Genomic DNA, 26,891 nt, shown 5'->3' with positions numbered 1-26,891 from the left:
CGCTCCTCAAAAACCATCAAAATTAGAGGGATTTTTTATTTTTTTTTTCTGGGTAAATTATATTTTATCCCCTCAGGTTTAGAATAAATTTCTATTCCTTACAATATCTTTAAAACATTTCAATTTCATACATTTACTTATCATTTTATTTCAATTTCATACATCCGTTAGAAAATCTGTTAAGTAAATCGTTAAGTGATGACGTGGAAAATATGAGATCCACATTTATGCTGTCGTGGCTGCCACATTTGTGCCACGTAGCAAAAAATAATAATTTTTATGCATTTAAAATATAATATTATTACCCTATTTTATTATTATTATTATTATTTTTTAAAAAACAACCCTAGAACCCTCGCGACCCATTTCTCCATCTCCTCCCTCTTCACCTCCCATCCTTTCTCTCTCCCTAGACACACTCATCCCTCTTCACCCCCCGACCCACCTTCAGCTTCGAGGCCCCAACCGAGACTTTCCATAAGACAACGGTGTTGGAGATTGCTGAGATCGGGCGAATTGCCAAATAGGTGCTTGGTCAATCGATGCTCCGGATGCTGGTGAAAGGTCTAGTTGATCGGATTTTGGTGCCGATGCGGCGAGCTCTTCTGCTTCGAGCACCAGTACTCCGACCGCCATGTGTGCAGCTATGAGTATTTGGGGTTTTGGGTGGGGTGGTGGGATTGCAAAGGAGGTGGGGGTGGGGTTGGGGTTGGGGTTGGGGCGGCGGCGGGGGGCGGGGGGGGGGGGGGGTGGGTGGTTTTGAAGAGGAATGAGTGGGTTTGGGGAGAGAGAAGGGATGAGAGGTGAAGAGGGAGGAGATGGAGAAGTGGGTCGTGGTGGGGGGCTTCTAGGTTTGTTTTGTTTGGTTGTTTTTTTTTTAATAGGGTAAATAATATTATATTTTAAATGCATAAAAAAAAAAAAAATTCCATGTGGCACAAATGTGGCAGCCATGTCAGCATAAATGTGGATCACATATTTGTCACGTTATCACTTAATGGTTTACTTAACAGATTTTCTAACGGATGTATGAAATTGAAATAAAATGATAAGTAAATGTATGAAATTGAAATGTTTTAAAGATGTTGTAAAGAATTGAAATTGACCCCAAACCTGAGGGGGTAAAATGTCATTTACCCTTCTTCTTTTTTTTCAATAAGAAGAACATTTAAATTTCAAAATTGTATTAAGACTTAAGAGATTTAAAATTGTATTAATTTACAACTGTTGTAGGCCTATTTGACTGAACTATTCTAAGTGAATAGAGAGGGGGAGGTAGGCGGCAATAAGAGTGAGAAGAGAGAGATTTAATTTTGAGGTGTGTGTTGTATTACCCATTGTGCCATAGTAGTAGGATATGTTAAATCCTTACTCTTTTAGGATTACAACTCTAATAAGATATTAACTACTAATAGGGAATATTCAAATATATCCATAGATACACTAGGATTTACACAATCACATTTCTATTCTAAATATGACCGCAACAATAACTTTTTTTTTTTTTTAACAAACGATATTATTTACACTAAGAGAAAATGAGTGGATTTAGCTTACAATGCGTCAGCAATAATGTGGTTATACCTTTTATCTTGAGCGCATCTGATTCTATGTTAAATTGATGAGTTCTTTGAAAAATAGCTCACATGTCATCAATTTAATGAATGATCAATCAATTTGATCAAAATGTGTATGTTAAAACTAGACCCAATGGTGCAAATTGAAAAATTAAAAATTTATAGACTATTTTGAAATTCACTCCGAACACTTGGAGAAAGTGATATAATTAGTCATTTTAGGTTGGATTCATTTGATACTTAATTATTATGATTTAGTTCATATAATGTATACTTCAACTTTCTTGTGTTAAACTTTTGGCTCATAAACATAAAAGTGCAATACAATTTTTTTTTTAAAAGTTAGATTTATAAATTATTAGACGAATTCTTTATGGAAGAAGAACAGATTCTTTAATATTGTCAAGAGCTTCTTATACTTTGAAGAAGTTTTATAAAGGTCGAATTTGGTATTTGGATATTTTATTGTATAAAGATAAAACTAATATTAAAAACAAAGATTTCCTACAAACCTGACTTTTCCATTTTCATTGTACCCCAAAAGTCAACCTTCCAAAAGATAATTATATTTGGGAATGGGCGCGCTTGACTATTCACTGCTCCCATGGACTCACAATTTTGCCTCAATCATTTATAAAACTCAAATTTCGTCACACTTTTGATCATTTTGTAAAATAAATTTTCGCTCCTTTTTTTATATTCTGCACTCCCTCTCTTATTCATAGCTACAAGACTGAATCAATCAACCGCGAATTAAGGTACAAAAACAAGTAATAGAGTCAATGAGAAGAAGAAAGGAGTGTAAAACTCAGTTTTCTTTTTCGTGAAACCATAACCTTTTATCCCTGTTTTAGTCAAAATAGTCTATAAAATTGTTATAAATCCTCATTTTGGTCCCTAAATTTTAAAATCGATAGAATTAACTCCTGAGTTTGTCCACGATCAATTTCAGTCATTTTGCAAAAAATTCCGTCAAATAAGAATAGAAGGATAAAAACACCTTCAATTTTTGTTAAATCATTTTAGCCCAAATCTCTTAAAATGATTGTATTTTTGTCCCTTTGATCCTTATATGACAACAATTTTCACGAAATGACCAAAGTGATTGACTTTGAACAAACTCATAAACCACTTCTATCGATTTCATATCTCAAAGACCAAAGTAGATAGTTATACCAATCTCAAGGACTAATTTGGCTATAAAATAATAAAAAATAAAAAAAAACAATAATTAAAATCTTACAAGAATGTTGGCATCAAATAATCCAAGTCCCACCCACATTTGGGTGATTTTAGATAATTTATTTTAATTTTCTTTTTACAAATGATAAACTTTGTAACCAATACACAGCATAACATGGTTCTGTTTATTGAGTTCTCCATTTGCCTGCTACTTACAATACGTTTGAGGATCAAACCAATAGACGAAAAATACGAAACGAAATCGGAAAAAGCCAATTACATGTTAACAACTACAAGTAAGCATATAGCAGTAGGCACCCAATGGCTTCAATTGTTCAGCATTCCTCCACCCCCCATCATTTTGTTCCATCATTTCCCCCCTAATTTTTCAACAGAAAAGTAATACAGGAGCCCCGCTGTATTCGGCTACATCACATCTACATCGGCAGCACAATGTAAATAACAAGGGAGGGAGAAGCCCAACAAATTTCTGAGGAAATGAATTCCTCTCAATTTACAGGCCTCTTTCTTCAAAATCCTAAAAAAACCAGGCGAAGCCAAGAAGCCAATCCAATTGTATATTTGAATGAAATGAGAACAAGTCACCGTGCAAGGTACTGGATTCTCTAATCAACGGTTGGGGTAGGAGGAGATGGCGCCCATCTACACATGCGTGAAGTCGAGAACCACTGATCGAACTCCTAGCTTTTTCAACCATTGTTTTTAGGAGCTAACCAAGCAAGAACTTGAAAACGTCACTTAGTGAAACAATGCCTTCAACCCGTTTACTGCCAGCTTCTACAATAACCAGTCGTCTGACACCTGAAATCCAAGATTTGAGGGAAATTAAGTGGGAAGATTGGCTGGACATATCGTTCCCTACATGATCACAACTCTGCACCTTACGTAACAGCATCGAAACATTAAGTCTTTAACATTTCTAAATACAAAAGTGAATAGAGAAATACCTGGATTGGCCAATCGCTCCATCACTTTATGCAGAGAATCACTGCGCAAACACATCTGGCATCTTTGACCTCTTGGTTCAAAGGGAGAAAATGAGTCTTGTCCCAACTGCAATGCCTACAAAAACAAAGATAAGAACTAAGACTACATCCCTGGAAGCTTAGCACCCCGGACGGTCTCTTCCACCAGAATGTATGAATATGTAGTGAAAATGTCAAAGAAAATATTCCTTCAAACTGAAAGAGGAGCCACCTAACTAAACCACAACTTTAAATTCAAAAAACCATTAGGCCCCTAAATCTCCCGACCTCCAAAATAAATAAATGATTGGAAATCTGTCTCTAATGCATCTGAAGAATTCTCATTCCATATGACATTTAAGATGCACAAAAGAGTGAAGAAAATTCGTATGGAAACCGGAAAACAACTATGTTCAGGAATTACACCAGTTACCTGTTGAATAGTCATTTCATTGAGATTAATATGTGCGTATGCTCTATCTTTAGCCAAAGCCGTTATGTCACTGTCAAGAAAATGTAAATGGAAAAATATCAGTAATTGTTTGTTAAAATAAAAAAAAACAGCTGATTATTTATTTCAATCAATCAAGACAACAACTAGTAATTATACCCAAATAGAATTACAACTAACCTTCGACAATATATATCCAGTAAAGAGTTATTATCATCAACTATAGGTATTGAACTTACTTGAGCTGCAAAGCAAAAACAAAAATGCATTTGAGTTAGCATGATGGGATGCATATCTAAAATACTCGCTCACCCTAAAACTTTGGTGCTACAATACAAGGTCATCCATGCATAACCTAAAAATTAATCGTAACAAATCCTTAAACACAATTTAAATTCAGATAATTTGATCCACTTCCTACAGTAGCAGGCTAGCAGATGCCAGCACAATGCATGGATATGTGTACATCTATTGGAGAAGACATCCCACTTCATGACAATTGCTGCACACTCAAAAATTCTACAGCTCAACCACAAGGCTTACCTTGAACTAGCAAGTTTAGAGCTGCACTAAGCGAAGCACTTGGTCTCAACATTGCTAATGGCCGACGATTCGTCTCTCCAATTTCTGGAACCCAAGTACCCACATTAAGTGCACATATTGGTGCTTGAAGTATGGGTAATGAGCTAGATGAATGCCTAAAGTACCTGCAAACACCTGCAAATTGACATTTATCAGTACCAATTACGAACTGAATCTACGGTATTATTTAGTAAGTTTCCAAAGAGCTTACATTTTAAAATACCAGACAGTGAAGCAAGATGTAATAGCTGCGGAAATAAGCCATTTTCTGAAGATGAATGGATAATTGGAACCGTAGCAACCCCATTTTGCAAAATTTTCAACACAACATCTTTCATATTATCATATGGTCCAGCCTGAAATATCAATAATGAACCAGTCAAAGCAAAATTATTAAACCTAGCATGCTACAAAAACTACCATATGGTCACCCAGACAGTATACCATGTAAACATTCACATTTATGCTAACGAGGACTAAGATTACATGAGCATCAGTTTGACAGTGGTTGCATACGACGGCCCATTTGTGGGTCTGTCATACTACCACAGAATTCAAGTTTTAACTTTGACATTTGTTTTACTTGTCTGGAGACAAACTATTACTGATTTAAGTTGTGACAATGTTTTGAACGCTTCCAAATGATCATTAATGAGTTTGCATCGTACGCAACAGAAGAGTCATTGAAACAGCTTCACAAGGAGGGCTGCTTCTGTACTCAAGAAGCGATTCTTAAAGGCATCAAATTATAAGTTTCTTGTGTCTTTTAAATAAGATCTCAAAATAATTCCAAACCACGCAGACACATAAAGACCTTATTATTGCATGAATCCCTAGGATATAAAATTATGTATATTATATGCAAGATGTATATATTTGTGTATAGCAGGTGATGTTCTTTGCCAGATACCTGCCGTGTTATGTTGTCAAATTATGAATCTAGCACCACAGATTAAAATAAAAACCCACCTGATCAACGGTAAATACTGCATTTACAAGACAGAAATACAAAGAGTCACATAAAACACTCACATGGACTAACTGTCTCGGCACTCCTCTCCCATGTTCATCAATCTGTCCATTTAGATATGCTTTTCCCTCTTTCCATGCTGCTATAGTATGTGTTTCAAGCTCTTCCTCTGTCAAATTAGATCCATGGTTCCCAAGCTAAAAGACAAAAATAAAGTTAGCTATTTTAAGAAATTATCATACATCACTCAAATGTGGGTGCGAGCATTGCACAAAACTAATAGCAAAATCCTACTTAAAAAGTATTTGGTCAATAAAGTAAGCTGATAAAATTTTACCAAAGTCTGATTCACAATTCCCTAAGAATGTATACATTAGTGAAGAACGACAGAAATAACAAACAGGAGATGGAAGTCTCAAACTAAAATATTTGAACTTTTGTCATCAAATTACTATCCAAGAATTCAAAATAACAATGATATAACTGCATCTTGAAGAACTCACCAAAGGAAAAAAAATCATTTCAGATTCAAACATACCTCTCTCAATATTAAAATAAAATCCAATGCACTGAGAACTCCAACAAAATGTCCATTGCTGAAGTCCCAAAGAGGCGCCAAAGGGATTCCCTGGAAAAAAATTGGCTCAGAAAGATGCATATGCTGGCTCATTATCAGCATCAAGCAAGCACGCCAACAAAAAATGAAGAACCAAGGTACCGTGCAAATTTCGACAACTAGAAAAGCTTAGATAAATTCCTTAGTTGAATTGGGTTTATAAAAATGATGTGAAAAGATCAAATTGAAACAATTATAAGGGACTCATAAAGATATATGGGGGTGATCCTCCAGTTATGACATAGAACTTAATATGAGTTTAGAACTACCACAATGTCCACTAAAACTGATACTAATAGAGATCAAGCTAGAATGTATTCATTTCGTCTTCCACAAATCAAATACGCAGAGCATGATTCAACCAACAATGAGAAATGTATTTTTCTTTGTACATACCTGCTCATGCAATATATGAAATGCTTGCTTTACAGGTAAATCAACATCCAATGCAACAACCTGTAAACTTGATGTGATTAAAAAAAGAAAAAAAAAGAGACTACTGCATAATGAATCAAATTCATATACACCAACCAAATGTAGAATGCATAAAGGAGGGCAATGACAAATCATCCAAACCTTGCCTGACTCCGGGAGTAGTTCATATGTGGTGTGTGCGGACAGGAAGACAGAAATACAATCACGAGAGCTTTGCAAATCAGCCTCTGATATCCTCAGCACTACATCAGTTAAAGTACCATCTGTAATCCGGACCTGTGTTGTAAGAAAGATCACAATCCACTCTTACCAATAACTCATTGGAGAAAAATAACAGAAAGTAAATACAGCTTACAGGAGCATAAAATGAGTGTTAAAGTGCAAGGAAGATTTTTTTTTTATTTGGGAAAAAAGGTTACTCAGACCATGAATTCCATAAGCAACCTAGTAACTCAAATCACAAACACATCACATGGATGGGATAATGTTGAAGCACCCTGAATTCAGTAAAATCTTATAGGAAAGGTTAATAGAAAGAGAATTACATTTCGAGGTAACAATGATATGATCTTAAATGCTGCCCCAGGTAAAAAACATACATAATCTTAAATGATAAGGAATGAATGACTCTTACCAAACGCTTAAAGGCCTCAGTATCCTCTTCCATATAATTAGGTCCAGAAGTCATCTCTGAAGTTACATTCGGATGAAAGAGATTAGGATCTGTGGCCAAGAGAATGTTCACTAACCCATATTCACCACTCACGTAAGGTTGGTGCTCATCATGTCGCCATTCGCCATCAACAAAAAATTTGTACTGTAGTATGAGAAACACATGCAAAGTAAGACTTTGATGATGTGTTTAAAGTCCTATCAATGTAAACACAGAACACCCCAGTACTAGCATTCTAACATCAAACTGCATGCAGGCTTGATAAAAATTCACATATTCAATCACTTCAACCAAAAAAGTACGAAACTGGTGATCCACTTGAGATGAACATGTGATTTTCAAATTTCAAAAGAATAAAAAAGCCCGATAGTAATTATATGATATCCATAGATTATTCATAATATATTCCTCTATACATCTGTAAGCCAAGCCAATTATCCAGAATTCATACCAACTACTACATCACCTCCTAGACTAAAATTTCTCAGCACTGACTCTATTACTTGATATATTACTACTAATTCAGCTTAATGAAGCACCCAATAGGGATTTCCACACTACAATCACATAGTATCACCATATGGAAGATTAAAATGAGCAATATTCATAAACAGGAATCCCATGAGGAACACGGCAAGAAAGATACAAAAGTTGACAATGCTAACTTCACTGCCTCAAACAACTCACAGCTTTTTTAAATGCAGATTCGAACCATGGGTGTCTACCCTCACGTCTCACCCTACCCATCCAATGCCACTTGAGCCAAGGCTCATTAACAACAATTTTGTCTTCCATAAGCTCATATTGTGATACAGGTCTCCAAACTCTTAGTTCTTATATACCATATACTTAGTTCATCATCCTATGCCTATGATCACTGAGTGCTTCAAAATTCAACTATGGTGGGCAACAAAAATATTCCAATTCCAAAAGGACATTCAAACCAAAGTAAACTTCTTTAACCATTTCAGTACTACATTAATATAGTATAATTCAAACGAAACTTCTTAATGGTAATACCTGATATTAACCCTTCATATTTCTTCTCATCAATATCAAGTTTGAGTGTATGAAGACTATGACTTGATTCTACTAACTAAATTCACCTACATTTCAATCGATTATTAACAAAACTCAACTACATTACACCCTTTTCCATGGCCTGCAATCAACTTTCTCAACTTTGCTCCTATAAAATGTAAAGATTGATATGATTCATTACAAGCTTTATCAATGAATCCATCATCTATGATCACTGAATCAATCATGGTTGACTGCTACTACTCATATTCCCCTCAAAAGTGAAAGCTCGTGAATTTACACAACAACAACAATTCAAATACTTCAATTCCGAAACGAAAAAACTTACCTGGTGGTATCCAGGCGTTACACTGTAAACAGCTTGAAACACAGTGGGGCAACCCTCAACCGGTGTCATAGGAATGAGTTCAGACCACCTGCTGCACAAAGAACATACCATTTGAAACACACACAAATATAACAGCAGCCCAACAAATCAGATATAATTAAATTGCATTTATATATAAACAAAATTCGAGACCGAAAACTCAGAGTCTCACCGGACAAATGAACCACTGAAAAACACACTTCTGCCCCCATAAGGCCACACAAAGCGCATTGGGATCAACACCGTGCTCGGAACTCCAACAACATCCCGCGCTGAATCCATGTTGGTAGCAAACATTTGTCCCCAAATTCATACAAATATTCTCAGAAAAAATTCAACCCTCCAAGCTATAAACTCCCAATGACATGCCCGCTCAATCTATTTACTGCAAAAACAAAAATTCAACCAACTTACGATAAAAATCCCAAAATCAGAGCAAAAGAAACAAAAAATTGAGCTGATTCAACACACTCCCAGAAGAAAACCAACCAAAAAAATCATTTTACTTCTGGAAGCTAAAATTGAACAGGAAAAACCCTGAAGCACGTGGAAATTGGGGGCAGAAAACCTACCAATTACAGCAGCGAAATGCCCTCCATTTCGAGAAATCGATGAAAAAGGCAAATGAAATTAAATTGGGGGAATGGAAACCCTAGCGGAAATAATTACGACGGAAATTTTAAAAAATTGGGTGAGAAAATCGAGAAAGGGGTTACGACACGATCGAATCTAATTTACGAACCCTAAAAGACAGAAAACTCTGATAGTGATGTTAAAAAATCATAAAACGATATGTTTTTCCATTTTTCTTTTTGTTTTTTGTTTTCCTTAAAAAATTGCTACTGTGCCCACGTTATGGTCTTATTTCTTTTAACTACATTAAGATATTTTCTTTCACTTAGAAAATTTAAAATACCAAATACTCTCTTTTCATCGGTTTATATTTCTAAAATATTCGTAACAGTTTAAGTTATAAATAAAATAAATATAAAGAATGATTGAATTTAGGAGATTTTAGGAAAATAAAGCAGTCATGAAAATCCTCCCAATCCAGCCCAAAGCAACTACAACCAAGCACCACATATGACCGCGACAACCCCTTTTCTCTTTGCCGCTAGGAAAGTTACATTCCTTTCTTTTTATTCTCCTTTCTCTATTCCTTTCTATCTTTTTCTTTTTTCTCCTATCATATCTGAATTTAAGATTCATCTCTATATTTATTCCTAAATTCCAGTTCAGAATTAAAGGTTGAAATGTAGGAAGAAAAGAAGAGATAGAATTTGGGGGGGGGGGGCGAAAGAGTTAAAAAGAGTGAGGAATGAGAAAAGAAAATGGAGAGGTTTAATTCGTTTCTCATTTTCATTTTTTTTTCTACTGTTTTTTTTTTTTTTTTTTTTAACTACAGAGAATATATAAAATGAGTAATTTTTAACTTAATTTTGGAAGTCTTTTAACATGGAGTTAATTTGGGTGGGGGAAATAAAACTATGAATGGGCACATTAGCACTAAAAAAAATTGTACAGAAGCAAAGCAACTACTACCAAAGGAGCTTCGAAAATTTTCCAAAACTCTGGATAATGAACAGTGGTGTGCAAACCATTACTGTGATGTAATCATGAAAATATAAATGGTAAAAGTTAAACTGCATAAAAGTTTTGGACGGTGTGAGATGTCATTGAAGTTTCCTTTTTCATGTCGTTATGAGCGAGGATTTGGTTCATCTTACATGTACACGTAAGATAGACCTATATGTAACAATTTAGAGTGAAAATATTAAACATAACGTGATTATTCCGTCCAAAAGTTTAAAGTTTATTTATGCTGCTAAACTACAACCACATGGCAGGTAAAAAAATTAGAAAAATAAATCAATTTCCTTACGTTTGTTAATCTATCTCTATATATAAAAGAAGAAGGTAAATTTGATGAAATATTCATAGTACTAAAAATGCCCCTTCTTCTTACTACTTTTAAAGAGACAATTTAATTAAATAAGGACAATTAGTAAAAAAAAAAAAAAAAAAAACCCACATACATGGAGTTACTAACCATTTTTAAAAATTATACACTGTAAATTAACTTTCAAATAAATTAATATTCAAAATAATATAAAGTTTAAACTAAAAAAAAATTACCACACGCATTAATGTTTGGTAAGAAGCTAGTATATATAAAAAGAAGTTAAAAAATGTGAAACTTCCCTCATATGCAAATTGCCTTCTCCCATTAGAATTTTACAAAAAACAAACCACGTTGGGTAGTTAGTAAGTTCATGTTTTTTTCAAAAATAATAATAATAATAATAATAAAAAACAACAATAACTTAAGTGAAAAAAAAAAAAAAAAAAAAAAAAAAGCGCACGCACGCCTGTGGTAGGAGGCTTGTAAAATGATAAGACGCACAATCTTTTTCTTTGCATGTGCTCTAATTTAATTATGGTTGTTGTTGTTTTTATTTATTTATTTATTTAATTCGATAGCAGCACAAATAAAGAATATGATGTGAGAAGATAAAAATTGACACATCCCAACTCGAATATCCATATGAATACTAAATCGAAGCATGTTGACCGACATCCGAAGGATACCGAAACCATAATGTGAAAGTAGTGCGTAAAAGTACGAATAAATTAAAACCAAATTCTAAATTTAAAATAAATAAGAGTGCACAGAGTGGATGAATCTTATTACAATGCATACAGTATCGGAGCATAGATAGAAGTGTAGCAAAAAAATTTCTCATAGAATGGATATTTATACAATGACCCGAAGACCAAGTGTGGCAGCATGGGTTATGGGAGACTCGCTGGCTTACAGAGGCTACTGTGTTTTCATACAAGGGGCCAACGTTGTTCGTGATAGCAGCCACCAAAGAGTTAATCCGATCCAGAATGTCAGTGACAAAAAGATCACCGATCAAAAGTTCATGAACTCACCTCGAAGCTTAACAACACGATTATGCCAAGAGGAGGCATAACGTTACTGAAGGGTTTTCCAGGCATCAGGAGCAAATATCTTGTTCACAGTCACAAATTGGTTCAGTTGAATCCATGCTTCATAGACAGGATTGATTTCGTCAGTCAATCGTCCTTCAGCATCAGTGATGAACGCCGGAGGACGTCGAGAAATGCCGTCCACAAGCGAAAGAAGTCCCTACTATGAAGAAGGGGGATAAACTGAGCCGTCCACAAGCCGCAAGACTTCTTGCTATGAACGCTGATGAAGAAAACGTTGATCTGCAACGATCTCTCTTACGCTGTAAGTAAGGCCATCTTTGTCTCATTGATTTGTGTTTGAATTTCTACTTGGAACTTGGGTTAAAAAGTCCTGAACTTTCTGCTCGGTTGTTTGGCTGTAAGCTTCCTGCGCGGTTGTTTGGTTTCACGTTATAAAATTTGCATGAAGCGTATGTGTGCGTGTTTTGTTGCCTTTTCACCGTGGTATTGAAATTGGTTTGTAGGCCTGGGATGAATCGATGCGACATCAGTGAAGAGGAAACAACTAAAGCACTCCATGGATTATACCAGATGCGGTATTCAGAAGGTATAAATAAGTTGCAGAATCATGCTAATGGAACAACATCTGCAGTACTTGCAGTTGATGTCTTACATCTTGATCAGAATCCCAAGGGAAGAAGAAACATGGTTCAAAGGAAATAATGTCTTTCTGACCTCTAGGCTCAAGTAACAAGAAAATTTCAAGCAGTGAAGGGTTTCTGGAGGTAGTCAAAGCAGCAGAAGTTATGAATCTACAATTATGTGAAGTTGTGCTCCTTTTTATCTACTAGGCGTATCTTTGGTCTTTGTAATTGATCGTTTTCTCTTTATAGTATGGGCGTCGATGTTTGCACTCAGCAATAGTAGACATTGTTTCAACTATGTTGCAACCGCGACATGGGTGATTTACTGATGGATTGAAGGGATCGTGAACTTACGTTGTTTTAATCATGCTGCAACCACGACATGGATGAATTACTAGTGACAGTATTAGTTACTATTGTTTATTAAGTTTACTAACTTATACTTTTAACTCGTTCATATGTTTAGGATAATAAGTACTATAAAAAACATAAAAGTTGAGAAATGCATTCAGCATTTCTACATTTAAAAATCTCGGAGTATAGGATGGTGAACGATGTTTTAACTTGGTTGCAGCTTTGTAGAATGATCAAAGTGAGGATGTACAAAATCTAAGTGGGCAATCTCAAAGATGAACAAGATAACGATTAACTAAGAAATGAGTAAGCTAGTGAGACCAAATTTTATAAACTAAATGAAGTGAATATCAATGATTAGATTTTTACTTAAATGTTGATTAACGTACTTATTTATTAAAAGAGAGTTTATTTCAACTATGTTATTGTTGCACCACGTTGCTTACGTAGTCATGTCCCAATCCAACGTTTCGATATCATAACAAAACCAAGGTCCGCATTCCGCGCGACAAATACGCGGCAGCATATCTCGCCCAACCGACAACACGTGGCAAACGGCGCCGTTTCATCAGAAACCGGTGCCTCCGACTTCCCAAAATTTGAAGCTATCGTAATAAATGCACCCCTTCTTTCATGCGCCAAAATTATACGTGAAAAAATAAATTAAATAAAAAATCGCAAACCAAAAGGAGAAACAAATCAGAAATAAAAATAAATAGAAAAATAGAAAAAGGGGCAAAAATAAGGAAAGCAAGGCAGAAATAAAATAAATTAATAAATTAATAAAATTGTACACCAACAAAGAGAAGAAGAAGAGAGAGTGTGCGTAAAATTGAATCAATCCGTCGAAACCCGTTGCAGCCAATCAATAATCAGCACTGATCGGCCCCGACCAATCTCCGCCGTCGATCCCGGAACCGGTGATCGGAGACTTCCACCGGAAGAGCTTTGACATAATATGAATTCAGTGAATTTTTATTTAATATTTTTGGGGATTGTTTTTCATAGGGGGGTTTTGAAATTCCTACTGTGAAAGTTCGGTTATCGGAGAATCTGGTTCTGGGTTTTGTTGGGTTTTCCGAGAGCATTGGTGGGTCGGAGAGGGTATTTTGGGGATTGGACTGATGCTGGACTTTAGGGAAGGTCGGTGCGTGAAGGGGTGAAAAGGTTGGGGTTTTGGGGTTAGAGGTAGGTTAGGGTTAGGGTTTGGTAAGGTTGGTTGTGATGGAGGGGAATAATACTGAGCTTGAAGAAGGTGAGGCTCCTCGCAATTACAAGGATGATGACGAGGGAAACCTTGACCCGGACAACGATCTCTCTTACATTGTAAGGGCATCTTTGTCTCATTGATTCATTCGTGTTCGAATTTCTCCATAGAATCTTTACTGAAAGCTTTGGAGTTGATTAACAATATATGAACATCTTAAGAAGATAATAGGGTGTTGAATTTGTTCTTAAGACAGAGTTTCTATGCTGTCTTTGATGTATGTCTATGTTGTATTACAATGGTGGATTGTAATTTGTAACTGCTTGTTTGGTTTCCGAGAAAATGTAAGAACGTAAGGAAAATAGGAAATTGAGTTTAAACTGGAATTTTAGACTTGCAGGCAACTGTTTGCAGGGTGAAGTAGAATTTTTTATCCCTTGGATAGTAAAACGTAATGCAATAATTAGTTGTCTTTAAGTTGCGCTGTATTCCAACACATCGTGATAAACAAATGCTTCGGACACTGCCAGTGAAGTTTCTGGGTGTTTTCGGCTGGCTTTAGATACAATGTAGATTATTTTCTGGTTCAAGTATAGAAAAAGTACATTCATGGCTGATTGCTGAATATTTGATTGTGCAACAGCATTACTATAGTGAACTCTTGGAGTTATTCGTACGTGCCATTTATTGACTATGAGTTGTGGTATATAGAGTTTTTAAATGAGCCGAAGTTTTCTTTTTTCATTTTGATGCTTCTTAGATTACTTATATGGTTATTGATCCAAGGAAAGCATTAGTGAATTTGAACTCAATAGTTGTTTGTTCAGTGTCCAAGAGAACAAAATATTTAAACCCCCTATAAATTTCCAAATGCTGAGTAGCTGAGTTGAGATTAGTAGGCCAAATTTTGTCTCTGAAACTAACATTTAGTTTTCACTTCCTCGATTCTGTCGTCTTGGCTATCAAAATACCTTTGAAAAGCGTTATTGATTGCCAGATACGTGAACAAATCCCATGATGGGCTAAGCTGGTTTTAGGTAACAGTAAGACAAGTTTAGACAATCGGCGTCTTTAGAAAATAAAGAAAGAAAGTAAAGTAGGATTTTCTTCTGCAACGTTCTGTAATTACCCTTTGTGTTTCTGTGCAGACAATGTGGTTATAGTCTTTCTTTTTTTTATGATCTTATCTATGTAATGACAGTTAAATAAAAAAAAAAAAAAATGTATGTAACGGCACTATCTTTTGAATTTTTCAAGGATGAGAGAATTCAGAATGCTCTGGGCCATTTCCTGAAGGATTTTGAAGGCGGGAATTCTGTTGAGACTTTGGGTAAGTGACAAACATGAAAGTAGTAGACAGTGCTTCATATTTGTACTTGTAAATTTAGTGGCTCATCAGGTGGATGGACTTTATTGTTCTGTCAGGGGCAAAGTACGGTGGGTATGGCTCTTTTTTACCATCCCATGAAAGGTCTTCGTCCATTTTGTCTCATCCAAAGACCCCGCAGATAAACTACAGCACATCAAGATCTCCTAAAAGTTTAACAGAGGTATGTGATAAAATTCTTCTTATTTGTTATTTGGTAGGAAGGATTTATATATGGCTGAGATCTTGTCAGATTGGAAAGTTCTATTTTAGTGGACATTCGTGGGTTATGTTAACATACAGGGTGCTCCTCAGAATCTGAAAGCTTATTCAAAAGCAGCCCCAGATGTGAGGCTTGGAACTGCTAACAATGCTAATTTGTCACATAATTCAAGGGTCCTCCTTGGAGATATTTCAGTTAAGCGGAATTCATGCTTGCCTTCTGCTCAAGTAGCTGAGAGGTGTTCCTTGAAAGATGAAACTTCAAACAGACAGGGCAATCCAACTGATCAAAGGACACTGAAGGTTCGAATCAAAATGAACCCTGATAACACGGCTCGGAAGAATGTAGCAATATATAGTGGTCTTGGACTTAGCTCTCCATCTTCATCTTTGGAGAACAGCCCTGAGGAAAGTAAGGAGATGATACCTCCATCTCAAGTGATTGTGGATGACACTGCTACTAACATTATTCAGGTAAGCTCAGATGTTTTAGTGCAGTTTCTATTGCTGTAGATGGACCTAAAATGATCTGTTGCATTGATGGGCGTTGTTTATGTTTTGTAACAGGTTATGACTTCCTTCCCTGTTCCTGGAGATGCATTGATATCACCACTCCATGACAGTTTGCTTTGCTTAGCAAGAAAGAGAAAGCTTTATCAACAAAAACCAGTGCCTTCATCTAAGGGTCATCAAGAACATTCATCTTTGTTTGTAGATGACACTGTTTTCACACAGGGCAACGCCAAAGTGTCAAAGGAGATAAAAATGAAAGTATCCAGGAAGGGTGAAAGTCCGGTAGCGCTGAAGCTTGAGAATGGTATCAAGAATAACACAAAAATTATCATGAAAAAGAAATCAGAAGCTGTGAGTCAAGAAGACAAGGAGCTTGTGCCCAATGACTTGAAAGCGACACCTTTGCCCAATTCAATATTTGTTGGTAATTGTTTGAAAGTGATTGGTAAGACACCTGAAGCTTCCAGGGAGGCCAATGAGAATGAGGTGAAAGGAAAATTATCTTCCTCTGAATTAGTGAAGGAAGAGTCATTTGAGTTGATATCTAATCAGGATATTCCAGTTGATCTCAGGGATGATGTCAAGTGCAAGGGTTACAAGATTTCAGCCTCAAAAGATGATTCTGATGTATACAAATGCAAGGAAGAGCATGACCTGCTCAAACACAATGCTGGTAAGAAAGGTCCATCACGTGAACAAGCAAAAACTAATGTGCATAGCAAGAGAGCAAAGCTATCTTCTGAGGGCAAGATCAAGTCAAAGGAAAATCAAAGCAATGAAAAGCCACCTAATATTTCAACAAAGGAACGCATGGAGTTTGAAATAGGTGTATTACCAACAGATAAATTGAGTGGAGGTCATGGTGTTCGTCCATCTGATATAAAAATTCAGAAGTCAAAGTCACAGAAGGATAAGGTCAGAGGTAATCAAAGAGTCTCAGTGGGGGCCAAAAGATTGGAACAAAGGGATAAAGTGGATCTAGCAGAAAGACCTGCCGCTGATATTGATATAAAAGGGAGGGCATGTTTGGATAAACCGAAGGAAAAATTGAGTGGCAAAAAGCCCGAGAATAGGTTACTGTCAAAAGATGCTCCCATTCTGTGCCAAGGAACAAAGGAAAATGGACTGGCTTTGGAGCTCGTACCCGTAGCCGCAGCTCCTGTCATTATAGAAGAAGATTGGGTGTGCTGTGATAGTTGTCATAAGTGGCGGCTTCTACCCTACGGTACTAAGCCAGAGCAACTCCCTGAGAAGTGGTTGTGTAGCATGCTTAATTGGCTGTAAGCTTCCTTCTCATTGTTGGGGTTGACAATAACATTTGCACCCCTTTTCTTTTTCACTCTCTCTCTCTCTCTCACACACACACACACACACACTCAGATATTCAAGTAATCACATGAGCGTATGTGTGCCTGTTTTGCTGCCTTTTCACTGTGGTATTGAAATTGTTTTGTAGGCCTGGGATGAATCGATGCGACATAAGTGAAGAGGAAACAACCAAAGCACTCTATGCATTATACCAGATCCCATCTTCAGAAGGTATAAATAAGCTGCAGACTCATGCTAATGGAACAGCATCTGCAGTACTTGCAGTTGATGCCCTACATTATGATCGGAATCTCAGTTCTCATGCCATGTCTAATCAAGGGAAGAAGATACTTGGTTCAAGGGAAATACCAAATGCAGGTAATGGAAGTGGTCTCTTGAACTCTACAAAGAACCACCTGCAAGTAGCTGTAAAAAGTTTAAGCTCAAATGTCATAAACCAGCCTCCTTTAGAATCAAATCTGATAAAGAAATCTAGTTCTCGACATATGAGCAAGCTGCAAAACTTGGGAATCGAAAAAAGCATACCTAAGCAGAAGGAGAAGCAAACAAGTGGAGGTATGCGATTATCTGTAAAGTTTCCCTTTCCTACTGCCATAACACGTTTGTGCAAAAGTAGTAACCAGTGCCTCTATTTATTTAGGTTGTTCAATATCTGCAGGTAATGCCAAGGCAGTAAGATTGAAAAACAAGAAGGAGGATGATCAGCATACATTTGGAACTTCTAAGAAACCGAAGAGAGGAGATATGGGGCATGCTGATGCGAACCCGAATTCTAATGTTGACATTGGAAAGGTTTGTGTCGGTTCAAGTGCTGGTCTGTTATCCCAGGCACATGGTCAGGACGCCAAAAACACTGACCTCTGTCATTCTGAAGACACAAAGGATGTAGCCAAGCCTGCCAAGGACAAATTGCAAGTTTCTGCAAAGAAATTGAAAGACCAAATTCAGGTCTCATTGCATGGTGGGGCTTTGGACGTGAGAACAGGTACTAGAGATAGTTCCATGAAGAAAAGAAAGATGAGAGAGTGGCAGGATTCTCAGAATAATGTGGAGACATTTCAAGATTTTGGGCATGAAGGGAAGGTATATACCAAGGAACAAAGTGGTGAAAGCGGATCTCGGAAGGAGAAGAAGTCCAGGATTTTGAAGTCTGATCGTAAAGAGTCTAGTACTGGCAATGGAGATGATAGATCAAATAGAAAAAGCAGAGCAACCCAGATTGTCATGTCAGGCACCAAAGTTGATTCAATTCATGTTGCGGAAAAGGATAGGAGCATTGTAAAAGACCGGCAACCCAAGAAACATAGTAAAAAGAATGCATCTCAACAAACATTCAATGGTGTAAATTTATTGGGAAGGGATTTGGGATCCGGGCATGTTTCTTTGGCTGCCACTTCAAGCTCTTCAAAGGTTTCAGGTTCCTATAAAACTAGAGTTAACTTTGAAGAAGTAAAAGGCTCACCTGTGGAATCAGTTTCTTCATCTCCTTCGAGGACCTCCAATGCAGACAGGCTTACTTCAGCAAGGGGAGATGCTTTGGGGATAGATGATTCCGCTTATGGTGGTTTTCCTTTAACAAATAATTCCGAAAGATGCTGGGGTGGGGATGGGACTGTTAATATTGATAGATTGGGGACAACCAAGAAGGAATCGATTTTGTGTAGTAGTCATGCTGAATCCCATAAATTTTCATTAGTAGGCTACGAGGATGGAGATGCCAATGGTGAATTCAATGTCACAGCCAAACCTTCTTGTGAAGTTTGGAATAGCCATTTGCTCTGTGGTAATGATGATGGTTTGGAAAATGGTCAGTGCCTCAGTAATCAGCATGGCATGAATCATTCACATGAAGATGATAGAGAGAACAAGAACTACTCTGGAGATGCTGTTTGTGTGCAAAAATCTGGCAAGGGTTCCTGTTTGCAGTCTAAGGACATTGTTAGAAGTGGCACTTCTAATTTGGATAGGAACAGGATGAAGGTTTCTGATCCAGTGAATGATTACTCGAAGAAGAGTCAAAGATATGTCACTGAGATGGAACCCAATTATGTTCATGAAAAAGGGAATAATTTTAGACACGATCTTCCAGAAAAGTGTAGCACTAAGTGGGTTGAGGTCAAGGATGAAAACTATCATATTGGTAGGGGGGATAAAGCAGGACATGGGTCAAGTGACAGTGGAGTGGAAACTCAACTAAAACGAAAGGACCATGATGCGTCAGATGTGAAGTTTAGTTCCACACAGAGCCCCAATAGGAAGGGCGCCTTGCAACAGAACCTGATTCAGAATCATGAGGGTGGTCAGATGCAACATGAGTCAAGACGTGGGAAACCACAATTGTTTTCACATTGCCAAGGTGAAAGGAAAGAAGAAACACCATCTCTTTGCCCTAGACCTTTTGCAGGGTCTGAGAGAGTAGTCGTGTTTCAAGGGCTTCCAGTTGATACCATTGTCAATGGTGATGTGCCAAAGTCACTAAAGCAGGCTGGGACTGCTGCTAACAAGAATGGAGTTAATTGCAATTTGGTACATCTCATGCCTGATCAACAGAGAGCATTAGATGTCAGTGCGCCAAGTCCTGTGAGAAACTCCTCAGGCCAAACTGCTACTAATACCTTGATAGAAGCCAAGAGGCTTAGAGACTATGCTGATTATCTTAAGGTTTCCTGTTCTCATTTGACTTTTAGTCATCTTTAGTACATAACATAATGGATACAAATTTATTTTTCTGTTCTCTTAACTCATACTGTGTTTTTACTATGTTTTAGAACTCTGGGTTTGATTTTGAAAGTAGTGAGGCTTATTTCCAAGCTGCCCTGAAGTATATCCAAGGAGCCGTGCTTTTAGAAAGTTGCAGTAGTGAGAATGGCAAACATGGAGATATAACTACGTTGCAAGTGTACAGTACTACAGCTAAACTTTGCGAGTAAGTTAAATGCTCTAAGTTTTAAGAGAAATACCCGTTTCTCAACCAGATGACATTTTCTCAGCCAATAGATTCAATTAGCTATTATTTAATGCAGAGATGGCCCATTTTAATTTTATAAAATATGTAATGTACTATACAGTTTTGAAGCTTTTGTTTCTGCATTCCTATAGCTGGTGTTTGGCTCTGTGCTAAACCTTTTGAATTGACAGATTATGTGCCCATGAATATGAAAGCCGCCAAGAAGTGGCCTCTGCTGCCTTGGCTTACAAATGCATGGAGGTGGCATACATGAGGGTTGTTTACTGTAAACATTCTAGTACAAACAGAGATCGGCATGAGTTGCAAGCGACTTTCAATATGGCTCCTCTAGGTAAAGGAGGTTATGAATGATTTATGTGATAATCTTTGGATTTCATGTCAAGTTTCAGTTTTGTTCTTCCACTGGGAGATGGTTGCGATTTCAAGTTATAGGTTATTTATTCTAGTTTGATCGTTTATGTTACTGAACAATCATGTGGTCCCCTTGCTTTTATCACTTACAATTCAGTACATGTTTACTCGAAAATGTCAAGTCTTTAGAGATACTGTCTGTTACTGTTATTTGCAGAACCATACTTATCATATAACTAATAATGAAATATCTACCATTATCTATCTGTCATTTCTGATAAAAATGTACCTGATAGCTTCTGTTGATAAAAACAGCAGAAGGTCCAAATCTGGTGTGTTCTGACCTTTCTACTGAGAAAGAATATCAAACAACTCAACTTTTTTTTTCTGTCTTTAAACTCTCTGTTCAGGTGAGTCTCCATCGTCTTCTGCATCAGATTTAGATAACCTGAACAACCAAGTGATGGCAGACAAGTCTATATTGTCCAACGGAGCTGGTTCTCATGTTTTTGGAAACCATGTTGTTGCTGCTCATAACCGATCTAATTTTGTCAGGCTGCTTGACTTTGTAAGTTGATTCAGTCTCGCACTCAATCTCAATATGAATTTTATGAACTTGCTAAGAATTATTCTTTCAAGGTATTTTGATACTCACTTATTCAGGACCAAAGATTCAGTACTATGAATCATGGATGTATACCGGATAAAAGTGTTAGGAAGCTGAATTAAAATTTCCAGCCACTGGGTATTGCATGTTTTCCTAGATTAGCCAATTGTTATTGGAGTTTCAGCGAAGAAAAAGAAAAAAAAAAAAATATTGTATGAAAGCTTCCAAGCAAGCCTATTTTTTTCCTATAAGCATCTTGAGTGACTTGTGATTATCTTGAAAGTTGATTATTTCTTAATTGACAGCTAACTCAATGCATATCTAGGACTTTTAGTTGGCAGGGTTTCGACAGTAGGCTCATACTAGTTTCTTTTTCACTTCTGTTTTTTTAAAATACTTAGTTGGATTATAAATTCATAGGTCATCCCGTCTCATGTAAGACCAGTAAGATATTTTCGCACAGATTTAAGTGTATGGTAATGGTTTTAAGATGAGTATATATTATTTTGCAGACACAGGATGTAAATTTTGCAATGGAAGCCTCGAGGAAATCCCAGAATGCTTTTGCAGCTGCTTGCGCAAAACTGGGAGATGCACATAAGAATGGTTCTATTTCTTCTATTAGGAGGGTCATTGATTTCAGCTTCCAAGATTTAGAGGAGCTTATCTGTCTGGTTAAGCTTGCAATGGAGGCCATAAGTCGATCCAAATTTGGTGGTGCCAGAGATTAAGTCAACCCTGTATATATTGAACGTTTTCATGCTTTCTCTCCTAAGAAGGCAGGCATCAGGAAAAAAAAAAAAAGGAGAAAGGATGCCCGCCTGGGCCTTCACTTGAAAATTTTCATAGAAGGCCGGTTACTGACAGTTCATTACTCATCTGTACATGTGTACAAAGTGAGATTGATTACCAACTTTTGTAATGTATTTTTTTGCAAGTTAAGTCTATTTTTGATGCCGATAAGGGCAAATCATGCTCAACCATAAGTTTTCATGGGTTGGGAAAAGAGGAATTCATTGTTCAGGAGCACAGCTGGGAGATATTGTAATAGTTCAGTTATATATTTTTTTTAGGCTCCTGTAGTTTGGAGCTTGAGGGTTTAAAAAATGTCTATAGGGATTGGAAGAATATTCTTAGGCAACCATTTTGAGAAGGTTGAATACTGATATAGTGGTGACTGGTCAATGCTCTATCAAGCATTTTTCTGTTTTCTTACTATTTATTAAAATTTTGATGGAATGCAAACCAAATTCTTGGGCAAGGTTCCCCTTATACTTGTAGAACAAAAGCCTAAGCTTTTGTATACGTTGATTGTGCCAACTTTCCAAGGACCGATGCATGAATGAAATCTTCAGGTATGTAATATTTTACTTCACTTTAATGGCAACAAGGGAGGAGTCTTTCGAGTAATGTATTTTTCAATATGTTGAAGTTACCTTGAAACTTTTTTATGTTGGTGTAGGTGATAATCAAAGAACTTTGGTTGAGCAACCCCTGAGAAGTTCAGACTTGTGACCTACATGGTGGAGTACACTCTAGGACCATCGCTGCATGTGAGTTCAAGACTTCCAAGTGTAAGAAAAACAGGTTTTCAAATGTTTTTCTTTTGCAAGAATTACCCTATATTATCCATGTGTTATTCTAATAATAAATTTTGCCTTTTATGTGGTAGGATGTGTCAGTTTACTTCTGCATCAATAACTTGTGATGCTTTGATGTGGACACATGAAATTGTTTTCGCAATTCATGCTATCTGCTTGTGATACACTGAGATTTAAGAGTTGAAGTTCTATATCTAGTTTCAAAAATTTACCAGGGGTTCTTTTTTCTCGGTTGGAGTTGGTTGCTAACAAGTAACTTAGAAATATATTTTTCCTTTTTGTGGGAAAAGGCTTTGTTGTTGTTGTTTTTGGTTTATGTTAAGCTTGCAGTTTGCTATTCTATTATCAGTAATAATATCTTATGCTGTGGTTCATGAGCCGTGACTGTAGTTTCAGTTCAAATGGTCCTGGTGTTGGTCAGACTGGTTTGCTTACCGCATCAACTGAGTGAACGAGTTCATTTTTTCCGTGGCACTCAACTTGTTGGTTTTCATGCTACTTTCACTTGTATTCCATGTGGTGTCATTCATTGTTTTGCAAGCTTGATTTTGCCAATGTCGCCATTGATTGTTGAGTTATCAGCGTTAGATTTACAAAGAGCGAATGAGGTTCTACCTATTATGTTTCGCAAAATTGTAGATCTATCCATGTTGGTGATTGATATGGCTGCTTTATATTGAATTTCAGTGCACAACAATTTTAAATGGCTGAGTTCCGTTTTGATTTGTCTAATGATAAAGTTTTGTAGAGGCAGCCATGCTTGAGGGTGTTCATACCTGTGCACACCACTTTCAGTAACCACTCTCCCATAATTCCATGGTGGTGTTGGTCTCTCTCTCTCTCTCTCTCTCAATTGATTGTTATTCTATCAGCTTATATACGAATAGTTCTTTCTGTTATTTTTAAACGTAGTAAGATAACGGTTTTTCTTCTGTGATGTAGGTGTAGTACATCAATTGTGCTAGATAGGCAAGGTTTTTCTTGATTTGATTCTTGCCTTGAAACGTTAAATATGTAGATTTGAATTAATATCAAGTTTTGTTCTTTTATGATGAGGAAGTCGGATACTTTCCACAGGATACAGGTTTTATCGAATCAGTGTTACTCTACCGGTTTTGATTCACAAAGCGGGATCTTGGTTTAGGAAGGAGAAGACGGTGCTGACTTTGGTCGCTGGCAGCAGCAGGTGCTGGTTATTTACATGTATTTTCTGTTTCTCTTGTTTTTCTTTTTACTCCAACATTGAGTATTCTTTTCAGTGTTGCCTCCAGTATTTTAATTCCTTTGAGTTCTGGAATTTATTTTCTTTCCTGAAGATTTTCTCGAGGCTTCGACCCCTATGGTTGAACAGCTCTCTTGGACTGCCGGAGTAGGAGATCTCTGTTTGAAAACTTTCCGACATGATGAGCATTAGACTGTTAATGCAAAGATGGCTGCTTGTGAATGTGGCAGAAATTTAATCCGAACTCGGAGATTGGAAACGTTGTTTGTTTAAGGCAATGCAAGGGCCAGACGTCTTTTGCTACTTTTTGGAGAATTCATGGGTTTTTCATGTGTCCTTTGGGAGAAAGAGATTCTCTATTTGGGACGTCTTGAAAAAATCTACTCAATTTTCTTCAAGTTTGGTGTCGTTTATTATTTAGGTTTTAAGTGGAACGCTTCAATCCATATGGCGCTTACTTTGAGTCAACTGAAGCTAGCTTTTTCTTCAATTCGCAATGTCTTTAAGAAAGACTGGACGTTCTGCATAGAGAAAAACTGCCTTCGGGGATCAATATTAAATATCCGTAATTATTAAGGATATAAACACAAACTGGATACTAATTACCAAAAATCCGTACAAGTGCAAGAGCCACTTTTGAAGTGATGAAATCTATTAACATCTCTAACAACAAATTCCCTCTCGACAATCTCACTAATTAACTTGAAAGCTTCATGACAATCCCTACACATTCTCAAGTTCTTCATTATTCTTATGATCACTCCCTTCGGTATGCTTATCAACGCAAATCCCAACGCTAATCTCTCACTGTGCAAACCTACAGTTTCCTCCTTGGCCTCCTCCTCCACATCCACAAAGACCAGTCCCAAACTCCCTCCTACATACCCTCTTTGTTTCATTTTCCCTTCCAAATCCCTCAACAAAGCCACCACCTCGCTCCCTCGCGCACAGGATGACACATCTCCGGCATAGAATACATAAGTTGAGTCCTTGACCTCAACCCAGCTGCATCCGGGTTCTTTTTGCACTCCTGTACGCCTCATTTCTGACCTAAGATCATGAGAGCTCTCCCACTCTCCGTTCAATGCGTAAGCATTTGATAATGTGACGTATGCACCCGCTACTTGTTGATTAGAGTCTATTAGCCGTCTGCTAGCTTCAACAGCGATGTCTACCCTTCCGTGAAGCCTACTCGCCGAAAGAAGTGTGCCCCACAACAAGGCCTCTTGGTTTGGTTCTGTTGGGATAGATTTGGCTAGTTCGTAGGCCTCGTTGAGCCGGCCAGTTCTACCAAGCATATCAACGACGCACGTATGATGCTTTGCATTCGGTAATATTCCATGCTTCTCAAACATAGATTCCAAGTGTTGGAGGCCTTCATCTACTAGCCCTGAATGGCTACAAGCATGCAAGACCCCAACAAAGGTGACATCGTTCGGTTTTATTCCTCTATCGATCATTTGTTGAAAGAGTTGAAGAGACATTCTCCCAAGTCCGTACTTTGCTGCAGCCACAATCATTGAAGTGTAGGGTATTACAGTAGGATTCCGAATCCTCCGGAAAACCTTATCAGAATATTCAACACACCCACATTTAGCATACATGTCCACCAGTGCACTTGCAATCACATCATTCGAATCATGGCTACCCCGAATTACTGATCCATGTGCAACTTTCCCAGAAGCTAATCTACCCAAGCTTGCACAAGCATTGACAACACTAGCCAACATAAAATGATTTGGGCGCTCTGACGTCAAATGAATAAATTCTCGAAAAAGTTGAAGCGCTTCCTGCCCCTGCGCGTTTTGTGCATAAGCACAAACAATTGAAGTCCATGAAACAACATTCCTACAACTCATCGAATCAAAAACCCGTTGAGCACTATCGACATCATTGCACTTCCCGTACATATCAACCAGCGAAGAGCAAACAACAAGGTTAGATTGAAAACCCAAAACTTCAACAAGCCCATGAACTTCCTTCCCAGTTCTGAGATGAGCAAGGATCGAACACGCATTAATCACAGTCGCGAATGTGAACTCATTGGGAATAACCGAACACTCGGGCATCTTCCCAAAGAGCCAGAGAGCCATTCCAGGCTGACCCGTGTCGACATAACCAGCCATGAGCGAGGTCCACGACACAACGTTTGGTTCCGGCATTTCATCAAACAGTTGGCTTGCAAAGTTGATTCTTCGGAGCCTGACATAACAGTTGATGACATGGTTTGTGGTGAAGGTGTCATATAAATAACCGGATTTTATAGCGGCGGAATGCAGTGACTCTGCGGAGCCGGAATCTTTACAGTGCCGGAGCTGTTCAACGAGATGAAAAATTGACGGTTTATTTTGGCGGGAAAGGTTTGAGGCGGTGAGGGCAAAGATGAGATTTTGGTTCAAGGGGTTTCTCATTTGTCTTGCGCGCTGTCACACGCGAGGATCTTTCTTGTTTATAACATGAAAGGCCAAACGACGACGTTTGGTAACCAATGGTTTTCGCATATTCCACTCAATTTTTTATCCTCTTTTCATATATGCCCCTTATTAATAACCCAAATGTTAATCGCACCAATATTTCTAGGGTAAATTACATTGTACTCCCTCAGGTTTGAGGTTGATTTCAATTCCTTACAACATCTTTAAAACATTTCAATTTCATACATTTACTTATCATTTTATTTCAATTTCATA

The 26,891-nt window shown here is 37.3% G+C and overlaps 3 protein-coding genes across 7 annotated transcripts; 1 reads left to right on the top strand and 2 right to left on the bottom strand.

Moving 5' to 3' along the window:
• Window positions 1-2,838: 2,838 nt before the first annotated feature.
• Window positions 2,839-9,613, bottom strand: LOC103943635 (sucrose nonfermenting 4-like protein). 3 transcript variants are annotated; one of them, XM_009353960.3, is made up of 14 exons: window positions 9,453-9,613; window positions 9,053-9,265; window positions 8,842-8,932; window positions 7,434-7,616; window positions 6,941-7,075; window positions 6,761-6,820; window positions 6,287-6,376; window positions 5,811-5,945; window positions 4,990-5,134; window positions 4,740-4,913; window positions 4,377-4,440; window positions 4,179-4,248; window positions 3,728-3,842; window positions 2,839-3,581 (listed from the first exon to the last, which is right to left on the bottom strand). In XM_009353960.3, the coding sequence occupies exons 2-14, from the start codon at window positions 9,175-9,177 to the stop codon at window positions 3,490-3,492; spliced, it is 1,479 nt and encodes a 492-aa protein (XP_009352235.2). In that variant the 5' UTR covers window positions 9,178-9,265; window positions 9,453-9,613; the 3' UTR covers window positions 2,839-3,489. The 3 variants fall into 3 exon arrangements, with proteins under 3 accessions (XP_009352235.2, XP_009352236.2, XP_048427925.1); XM_009353961.3 differs by having other exon boundaries at window positions 8,842-8,929; XM_048571968.1 differs by having other exon boundaries at window positions 9,370-9,511.
• Window positions 9,614-13,633: 4,020 nt separating this feature from the next.
• LOC103943636 (cysteine-tryptophan domain-containing zinc finger protein 7) lies at window positions 13,634-24,258 on the top strand. 3 transcript variants are annotated; one of them, XM_048571783.1, is made up of 13 exons: window positions 13,634-14,141; window positions 15,280-15,352; window positions 15,448-15,572; window positions 15,692-16,084; window positions 16,178-17,403; window positions 17,580-18,007; window positions 18,111-20,113; window positions 20,221-20,378; window positions 20,591-20,751; window positions 21,182-21,339; window positions 21,891-22,733; window positions 22,841-22,952; window positions 24,057-24,258. In XM_048571783.1, the coding sequence occupies exons 1-11, from the start codon at window positions 14,040-14,042 to the stop codon at window positions 22,107-22,109; spliced, it is 5,046 nt and encodes a 1,681-aa protein (XP_048427740.1). In that variant the 5' UTR covers window positions 13,634-14,039; the 3' UTR covers window positions 22,110-22,733; window positions 22,841-22,952; window positions 24,057-24,258. The 3 variants fall into 3 exon arrangements, with proteins under 3 accessions (XP_048427740.1, XP_009352237.2, XP_048427741.1); XM_009353962.2 differs by having other exon boundaries at window positions 22,841-24,258; XM_048571784.1 differs by lacking the exon at window positions 24,057-24,258 and having other exon boundaries at window positions 15,704-16,084; window positions 22,841-23,260.
• Window positions 24,259-24,744: 486 nt separating this feature from the next.
• LOC103943715 (pentatricopeptide repeat-containing protein At4g15720) lies at window positions 24,745-26,615 on the bottom strand. Its single transcript, XM_009354056.2, has one exon. The coding sequence runs from the start codon at window positions 26,610-26,612 to the stop codon at window positions 24,804-24,806; it is 1,809 nt and encodes a 602-aa protein (XP_009352331.2). The 5' UTR covers window positions 26,613-26,615; the 3' UTR covers window positions 24,745-24,803.
• Window positions 26,616-26,891: the final 276 nt, after the last annotated feature.

The sequence above is a fragment of a genome, unplaced genomic scaffold (genome assembly GCF_019419815.1).
Source record: "Pyrus x bretschneideri cultivar Hongxiangsu unplaced genomic scaffold, Pyrus_bretschneideri_v1 Contig6, whole genome shotgun sequence".
In the NCBI taxonomy this organism is placed as follows: domain Eukaryota; kingdom Viridiplantae; phylum Streptophyta; class Magnoliopsida; order Rosales; family Rosaceae; genus Pyrus; species Pyrus x bretschneideri.
Note: the sequence above shows the minus strand (reverse complement) of the source record. Positions and strands in the feature narration are given on the sequence as shown.